The 10,236-nt window shown below is 34.9% G+C and overlaps 1 protein-coding gene across 4 annotated transcripts in view; it reads left to right on the forward strand.

The window, feature by feature from the left end:
- The first annotated feature begins 476 nt into the window (after positions 1-476).
- LOC149783458 (uncharacterized) overlaps positions 477-10,236 on the forward strand; it is a 30,829-nt gene continuing 21,069 nt past the window's right edge. For all 4 annotated transcript variants that reach the window (XM_089931694.1, XM_089931695.1, XM_089931693.1 and 1 more), the window contains exons 1-2: positions 477-829; positions 8,854-9,043. In XM_089931694.1, the coding sequence (XP_089787820.1) occupies positions 764-829; positions 8,854-9,043 (256 nt within the window). In that variant the 5' untranslated portion in view covers positions 477-763. The remainder of the gene's footprint in view (positions 830-8,853; positions 9,044-10,236) is intronic.

Here is a 10,236-nt window from a genome sequence, read left to right on the forward strand (position 1 = left end):
AGCTTTTATGTAATATTATGTTTGTATGCTTGTAACTATAGCGTGTGTATAAACACGCCTACCTTTTCTTTGGATAGTCGGGGTGGGGACAGATAGTATATCAAAATAGGTGTGTTGGATAGTATATCATTAAGTATGGCTACCAAAAAGTAAGTGATTGATATTATATCTGAACTAAGTGTTGGGAAGTATATCAAAAATGTGTGTTAGTATCGAAAAAATAACATTAAATTATAAACTACCAATAAAAAAGTTGTGATATGTACGTACCTACGGTGACATTTAATATCAAACCTACGACAAATTTTAACAAATATTTTCCCGTAGAGGCCTCAAGTGCCATATAATATAAACCTACGGCGAAATGTTATTTCCCCATAGAGGCCTCCATCTTCACGTATGACTACTTTTAAAGAAGTGACTTCGCTATGACTAATTGTAAATCATAAGATATAATTCCGCTTGATTCCGTTGATCATGAGTATGATTACTGGTGTCAAGTGGTATAATCAAACTTGTCCACTTTGCAAACGTTTCATATTATGCATGGACAAATACAATTATGATTTATAACCTTGCAAAGAAACAGTCACGAAAATCTACAAGTAAAGCGGGCACATATATAAAAAATAACGCTTACGAAAAGAAGAAGAAAACAATGTGAAAAACAGTGTATAGTGAATCATAGTCATTAACCGTTATTTCTTGTTTTCTGTGCATTCTGCGTGATCGGAGACACATAGAAAAAAGAAGAATCGCTCTGATGAGACATTCACAGTTTTGTTTGGGAGTATTTGTGCTCCTGCTAATTGCAAACTGCGAGGCTAAGGTAGGTATAATCTCAGACAAAACATGACATTTAATGCAATTTTTAATTTACAGACGAGCCATTATGTCGTTGAAAATCTAATCATTTGTATCATCGTCACTGATTTACACTTATTATATTTTCACCTTGATTAACTGTGCTAGCATTTAACGTATCTACCTAAAGGTCCATGATACGTTTATATTCATCCAAACAAAATATAGATAGCCGTAGAAAAATCATTTAACTAAGTAATGTTTTAAGTCTATTAAGCCTAATGAAATAATTGTTGTTTGATCTAAAATAAAAATTAGAGAGATTGAATAAACAGATGCATGAAAGCTTTAACATAAATGCGCTGTCCTTCAAAGTGGCTCATTCAGTCCTGAGTCGCATTGTATTCGTAGTGGTGAGGGACTCAAGTCATACACACGTCTTACAACATGTCATTTTAATCAGATAATAAGGTGCGGGTTTGAATTTTCTATTAAATGCTGGAGATTTGATTAACATCTGAACCCTCTATCAGACGTTATGTAAATTTATATGGAACAAATATCTTACAATTTTGAAATAATCAATTATATAAATAAATATGAACATTGTATCGCCACAACAGTCTGTTACTAACTAATAACATTGCACATTTTTACATGGTATTTGTGCTATTATATGACTTGAGGTAAAGGTAACTGAATTTTTTCAAGACATGACACAACAATGTTTTCATATTGCAATCGTTGTTGTTTGTTAGTGACTAAATATCTTTATTTCAAGATGGCCTACACTTCATAAATATATATTTTTTAAATATTAAGAAAATAAAATAACACCAAATAAGTATTAAGTCAATTCAGTTCAGTACTGGCCATCACTCTAGTGACGAATTTCTTCTTCATCATCAGCATTAAGATATAAATGTATTCAATTTATTTAATTTTAATATTGGCAACCATGGAACAAAGATTACTCTTCCTATAAGGATTTTTTGTCAGTTGTCATTTGTTGATTTTAGAAACAATAGCACAATTGAAATATTCTTCGTCAGGGCTTAGATATAAGACAAAAATAAATAACTTGAAATCTATTCGTGTTACTGCGAATATTAACTTAAAAAGCATCCATTACATTTAGATTAGTTAATTGTACCGCTATGTCTCTGTGGCCCTTGCAGAAAGCATTTCATGTCACCCGAAGCGTACAAAGAATGCAATTCTGTTAAATTGCCGAGATCGTTGTTCTTTAAAGTTGATAAAGGCACAACTATTTACACTCAGATTTAACAAAATGCTAATATATTGACAAGATTTTAAAATCTAATAATAGTAAGTATTTGTTAAATAATATTGTAAAAGTATTGCGACTTTAAAGATTGTCTTCTACCAAATCGAAATCCTACACACAGGCATTCGTTTATGTCGGTAAATAAAACCTATTTACAATATCCGTCCTTATTCCATCACTTGACAAGTGGTGACTAATTCGTGTGGGTGGAACGCTGTATTATATTGTTACTTTATAACTTATTGCACAATTGCAAGTCATAAGAATCGACGTTAAAACAGTATCTTTCTTTTTAAATGACCGTTTATTCGCTTTTCACAATATGTTATGTTTCTTTCTTAGAGGTTCCATACATTAATCAGCAATAAGTTGCAAGCTCAAAACGAACTACAATTACAATTATTCTCAAACATAATAATTTAGAAGAACTTTAGCAACTATTTTAAGTTAACATTCAAGGAAAATATACATAATTAACAAGCTAGAATTTCCACTTGGCCATTGCACGCATTGTTCGCTCACTTTATCTGCAATATCTCTGCCTACATTGTCCTTGATGGTAGCTAGCAAGCGATCAAACTTATAAACTCATCCTACGAACGGAAACGTTTCATAATTTAGTGACATTTAAGTAAGTATAATGTTCTGCCACTGAAGAGTAGATCCTCTTCAATACTGGATGATCTGATCGTGATAGTTTATCCAAGTTACATGTTAAGCTTTAGTAGATAAATATTTTACTTTCGTTTGTAAAGAGAATTTCCTATGTGTCAGTGAATTCCAGCTTGTTGGTATGTGATGTACTCTGACCTCCCACGTCAACATAGCTGTCAAAATATATGACGCGAGGTGAACAGGATCAAAATTAACTGTGAGCAAATAGAGGTGCAACTTATTTGACTTGATGCATTATTTGGTACAATAAACGTGACCTCATATTCTACATGTACAAAATAATGCAAAATTAATGCAGTGTTAAAACTATTCATCTTTATAACAATATCAAAAGTGATGTTAATTTTTCAAACATCTTATGAGATTTAGCTAGTAAAATTGGTATTAAGAGTGTATCAAAGAAATAGTGTACACCCTGTTGAAATCTGTAAGTGTTCAGGAATCCTATCTATGAGACTTTAATTGAATTAACAGTGTTGTAAAAATGCCAAATTTTCCACCTTGACCCTTTACGCGTGTAAACGTTTCCATTTCTGTGCAAATGGACGCTGTTGTGAAAACAGTAGTACAATCCCTGATCTGATTAATTTTTTTCTGAAATATTTCAGCGTCTTAAACACAACCAGAAATATCACGTTTTACACATGGTGCAGTCATGCATACATGTACCGATAAATATAGGAAAAGCTCGTTGGCACTTAATGGTTACGTCCATGAATGTCGTTATATTTGCAGCAATCATTCTATAAATGGATGGTAGTATTATGAACATGAGGATTTCAAATGTATGTCGTCATCACTTTCTAACACTTCATTATCGCTACAATTCTTACTAGTATTATCGTGTGTGCTGATTTGCTTACAAAGTGATCTAAAATGTGAATCTTATCCTCTAGTATTTACGAGTAACATGTAGCAGCAGAGGAGGGTGAACAGACCACAATTTCAGACAGAAACTTACCGTCCTACGAAGGGCAAAAAATACAAGCGTCAATAACGCTAAAGTAGGGAGGGTAAATAGACCAGAATTTCAGATCGAAATAAAGTTTCCTACGACGGGTGAAAACATGCAAGCGTCATTGAGACCTATTACTGTTTTTTTCTGTGTCAAATATATTTACCTGGGGTGTCACCATGCGTGAGGTAAAAAAACGCAGTCAAATGGCGTAATTAAATCATTGTTATTGATATAATACGCTAACAATGGAATATCCTAAAATAAACTAGATATGTGAGAAAGCTTGCCAGTAGCTTCTCGAGGGTCAGTGGTTCTTTCCGGGGTTTTCCCGGGTTCTTCCTCCACCATTAATACTGGCCGCCATGTATAGCCTATCGTGTGCTGAAAAATGGCGTTAAACCCAACAACAACAAATAAACTAGCTCGACCGCGACTAGAGACAACTAAAGAATATCTTCCAGTCCGTAATTCTGTCAAACACAAATTAGAAGAATTTACAGATGATGCAGAACAGTTATTTAAACCGGTTACAAAGGCTATCAAAGGACTTACAAAGGCTAACGTGGGTCTTCTTCCCACGTTGGTACAAACCGCTAAATCAACTGGAAAAATAGCAGAAAGAACTAAAACAACAAAAAGATTCAAAGAGAACTTCCAGGTGAAATAGCTGCTGCTCAGCCATATACACAAGCACAATAAATACTTGATACTTTTCGCCAGCTTCGTTCTAAAGTAGCCGATATGAAGGGTCTTAAACTGAAACCTGAACAGAACCAGAACCAAAGCAAGAAAAGGAAAAGGTTACGTTGAATAATACATTTACATAAGGTGGTATTAAATTCAGAACAAATTAAAAACGTGAATGAATTGTCTGCGTTTGCAGTGGTAGGTACTGATAACAAGAACAAACTTTCAATACCCAAGTATGTTAATCAGGCTGTAGCTCGTGCCACCTAATATAAATGGATATTTCGCATATACTACGGTGTTCATAAGGCTCAAAATAGTGATAGACAACTATCTTGCACAGTTACAACAAAAACCTCCTCAACCACAACCTCCGCAACCACAACCACAAATTATTGTCATAGATAAATGTTACGCCAAGAGTTATTACTGATATCATGGATCCAATTCAAATAAGACACACACACACACACACTCATATATCTATCTATATATATATATATATATATATATATATATATATATATATATATATATATATATATATATATATATATATATATATTAGACCTGAATTTTAAATAAAAAATAAACCGTAACAGTTGGATTTAAAATGTATATAAAGTCGCTAATAATGTTGGGCAGGTCAGAAGTAAGGGAGTTTAAAAAGTTAATCAGACTGCAGCCAGATAAAATTCAATGTGAAATATTGCGTGAATTAATTTCAGAATAATTTTTGGAATTTATGGAATTCTGTTGATTTTATAGTTGCTAATCGGAAGATAGTTCGTGATATACTTCCACAACAATTATAGCTGTTCATAAAGAAAAAGAATCAGAACTAGTTGTACTATTATGTTATCGCCCAGCAGATACACGACGGCAAATATCGATGTCGAAATTCTTGTAATAAATGAAACAAAATCTTGTATTAAATGATATTGATTTGGTTCCTGTGAGTTCTGTTGAGAGCGATTTAAAGATATATAAATCTCCGTGGATGCTAGGAAATACTATAATGATTCATTCGTCACAAGGATTAACTATTTCCGATTCAAATATCTGGATTATTGATGATCGTATTGAATGGTCAAATTCAGTTTATCTGGCAGTGTCTCGAGTTAGAAGAATCTCTCAGCTGCGGAGGGTTATCATAGACTTCACAGTAAATAATAAACAAACTACCGGCAATGTAGTAAGAAAACAATTAGCAACATGACAAAAAAATACTAAGCGCATCTTTGATCTCGATGCTGAATTTATCATAACACTGAAACAGCCACAGACTAATCATTGTGCGAGCTGTAACACAGTAATGTTGTGGCAGTATTCGAATAATAATCCAAGACAATTTACCGTGGATAGAGTTAACAGTAGTCTTGGTCACACACGCGAAAATGTGATGCTGACCTGTCTTGAATGTAATCGACGTCAGGGCGCTGGTGTTCTGCTTTCACAAAAGTGAAGGCGGCGTTAATTGTGTATCTTCAGGGATTACTTGCAATTGTTCACGTACAAATCCACTTTGAGGAGCAGTTGAATCTAGTCTGTATATTGCAAGTCTACCCATGAATCTTACCACGCTGAAAATTGTATGTGTTGTTACGCTCCAGACTGGGTCAGTTACTCTTTTTTATCTCCGTCAGGACCACCAGGTTCATATAAATATCTGACAGTCACATAACCTAGTACTGGTTGTTGTGGGAAAGAGTCATGACACTGCCGCTCACGAGCGGTCACTGGCATATGTCTTTCTGTGATCGCAGTGATTTGTTTCATAGACATTCGGCGAGTAAGTTCATTATTTAACGCCGTTATCACACATGGAAGTCTTGCAACCCATTCACGAGATCTCATGACTTTTGGGAACTTCTTTTAGGGATATTTAAAACGCGTATTGATATCCAAATTATCGCCCAGCGATTGTTCGATTAAATCGTTCACCGATGGCCTGATCGCGATGAATTGCGGTGCGTCCTCGTCTGATTTGGTGGCTACTGCTGTGTCATCATCGACGTTCGTCACCAATAAATTCTTAGCCAGGATCACCTTGCATCAACTGGGTCCATTGCAAGGATCCTCGTTGATACATTCGTTCAAAACCAGAAGCAACTTCAGTTGCTATTTTAGCTAATCGTGAGTCTACTCCATTATATCGACTTGCAACGTCAACGACAGTCAAAGCGTATTTGGATGTGCGTGATTTACGTCTACCAGTTTTAATAGTATCATGTGGTAAAAATAAAATATCCACCTGATGAACCTCATAGGAAGTACTGACATCAAAATGTGAGTACTGAATTTTTTTAGGTTGTGGTAGATAAAATTTGCTATATTGCCTGTCGTGCTAGCTAATTTGCAGGAACAGAACGTGCGAGACCTGCTGCATCAGCGAGTTTACTAATTGCTGCTCCACCCATCCAATATCCTCTTGAATCCATTATTATCATAATTATCTGTCGACTAATTACCGGCCCCTATCACTAGTTTTCCATTCATGAAGGATCTTATAAAAAAAATTAGCGAGTGTTTTATTTTGTTACCGACTTTAACGTGTCTATTAACTTCACGTCTGTAAAAATATGTCGTTGTTGTAAATCTTTATTTTTATACGTGACATAATGAACGTGGCACGCTTGGTAAATCGCATTTATTGGATACTTTACAGGTTTTGGTTGATCTTTAACGTTAAGTCGGATATTAAGTCGGGTTCCAGGACCACAGTTATTATATCCAGGAAGGTGCTTCTTGCCAGGATACTTAGCTCGTGGAGCCCCTAGTAATTTGCTGAGGGAAGCAGTTGTATATCCACCTGCCGAATGACAGATAAATCTTTATTTATTTGAACCACATTTTATACACTTGCCTCTAAATGCACTCTTTTTATTCCTCGTCGTTGTTTTTAATCCACTGGTGCGGGTGGGTACTCTGCATCGAACACATTATAAATTCATGTAATTATTATATATTCCTACAACATGAATGTCATTGATTTCTCAGCTACACGAAAGGAAGAGCCAATCAAGCATCTTGCAGCTCTTCCAAGTTTTATCAGAGCAATTATAATAGGTCCATCTGGGTCTGATATTACGCAACTGTTACTTGACCTGGTAATGAAATGGCTGAATTGGGATACGTTATATTTAGTGGCACCATCTCTAGATGCTACGACGTGCTTAAAGATGTTAATGAAAATGCAAAGTTGTTGGACGAGGAAGGTAATGATATTATTGATGTTATCACCCCCATCAACGATGTACCATCCGTAGATGATCTTGATGGTAGTATTGACAATCTCGTAGTATACGATGATGTGATGCTAGACAATCAATCAAATCCAACTTGGATATTTTCCCGAGGCAGACACAAAAAGACCGACATCATATATGTTACACAGCGATATTTGCAACTACCTAAAGTAATCCGAGATAACTGCAATCTTCTGGTTGTTTTTAATGGTGTTAATACACACATGCTACGATTTATCCATCAGACATAGTGTTAAGGGAACATGCAAATGATCTAGTTTAAAAACGTCTTTTCACGCGCTCAAGCGATTTCTTGTGGATTTATCACAATCAATTTACGTGATCTTCGGTCGCGATATCGCATAGGTCGCGATAAAAGCTGAGGTTGAGAGTTCTGACCTCGTTGTTTTACCACATATATTGACTCCCAGGTAAATATATTTGATACACAAACAAATAACCCATTTATAGGTCTCGGTGACGCCTGTATTTTTTTCAGCCGTTGTAGGAAACTTTATTTCTGTCTGAAATTATGGTATGCTTACCTTCCCTACCTTAGCGTTATTGACGCTTGTATTTTTTTACCCATCGTAGGAAGCTTTATATCGGTCTAAAATTCTGGTCTGTTCAGCCCCTCTGTTGCTTAGGCGAGGGTGGGCAATGGACTTTTTCAAGACTCATGCCTTAGCGGTCAAATGCACGTTTTGTCAACTATCTGATATATATATATATATATATATATATATATATATATATATATATATATATATATATATATATATATATATATATATATTAGATGTACGTAAACATTTTCTACACCCCGAATACTCTATTTCGTTTGCATGTTCATGGATTGGAAGCAATTCAGAAACCTGCCTATTTTGTAACATTTATTACAAATGTACCTGTACAATGTACATTCCCTCCTAATTCTGTTATGTCGGTGTCTGTCGGCAAAGTATCATAAACGAGGTTACATGTGAGGCTATTAAAGGCTGAATGTTCAAAGTGTTAATAAAGAGTTGTAAAGGTCATTTATTGAAGCGAGTAACATTGAACACGATTAATTAATTAAATGGTAAACAAAAACGAAGTTGACTTATCTACATATATTGAGTTATTAACCATGTACCTTGAATGTTTGCCCGCCAGTTCCTCTTAATGCCCTAAACACAGTGACCTTTTTACAGAATGTACACTTAGAACACAGTGACTTTTCTCCGACTGAGGATAGTTTACGTGTTAATGATGAGGAAAGCTATATCAACAATTCTGACAAACACCAAAACATATGGGATGAAATTGGATCAGGAGAATATACACCACCTACCAGTGATGAGGAAACGAAAGATGTCTTCCTGGGATCGGATAATGACACCGGTATGCATTGGATAATAAGGAAAGGATCACGTATTATAGAGTATAAGAGAATAACATTTTCAAAAACTCTGTTATTGTACTATAGCAAACCGTTTGTCATCCTCAGTCCTTTGGTGGATATTCGTTTGTCGTCTGCTAGTTTGTTATTATGACTCATCCTAAGCTAGTTAGAAGATTCTAATAACACTTTATGCACATAGTCATCGCATGGTTTAATTAGTTTTAAATGGTGGTACTCAGATCTTCAATACCGCCGCCACTGTGGCCATCTTTTCCTGATAGGATGGTTCAAATGGGGCTTTCAAAACAAATCGATATGTAAGCAAGATCCGGAATATAATCTTTGTCCTTCTGGCTGCTGACTTAATGATAAAAAAACAATTAACAAGCCAAAGTAGCGTTTACTTTTTCGGCTTATGAAAGTATGAGTGCGTATATTTATATACCTATGGAATCAAACTCTTCAAAGAAAACACCCTGATTGTGTTTTACAATAGTTTTAACAATAAAAAAACACCGTGATCAATGTAAGCAATGTTATTATAGTTAATAAAAGGATACATTCAAACTTCGTTGAAAAGATCCTCCAACCACCAAAAGACCCACACTCGGAAATTATGCATGACCAATTTGACATCACTATAAGGTAATCAAATATCTGTAAGGTAATGTTTTTCTTTTGCTAATCAATCAGCGAGTGTTGTCATACATAGGAATTTCTACCTTATTTATCTTGATGCCGCCATGTTACCGGTCAAACGGATCAATAAAATTTTGTTCCTATCGTATAGTCATAGAATTTGGTAAAGAAAAGTGTACAGACTAAAGTAGCAGATTTCTTACCTTATTTTAACGTAATAATGCTACCTTTTAACGGTTTATATTCTGATGTGCTTTTGTGCATATTAGAACAGAAGATGTGCGTAAAACTATACTTCCTTTCCTAATTCAAATACATGAAGCAAATTTAAAAAATTACTATGTTTTAGAGTGATTGAAACATAGTATACCTGCATGACAAAACTCAAAGCCTATTCCTATGGCATACAATTGACTACATAACAAATGAAATGCTTTAGTCTGATATTGTCAAAGTACTTTGACTGATCGACAAGTCTCCAAGCCTATCCCGAGGCCTTACAATTGACTAAATAACAAATGAAATACTTTGGTCCAATACTGTCAATGTACAT

This window comes from Sinohyriopsis cumingii, chromosome 14 (genome assembly GCF_028554795.1).
Source record: "Sinohyriopsis cumingii isolate HCF-2022 chromosome 14, ASM2855479v2, whole genome shotgun sequence".
Classification (NCBI taxonomy): domain Eukaryota; kingdom Metazoa; phylum Mollusca; class Bivalvia; order Unionida; family Unionidae; genus Sinohyriopsis; species Sinohyriopsis cumingii.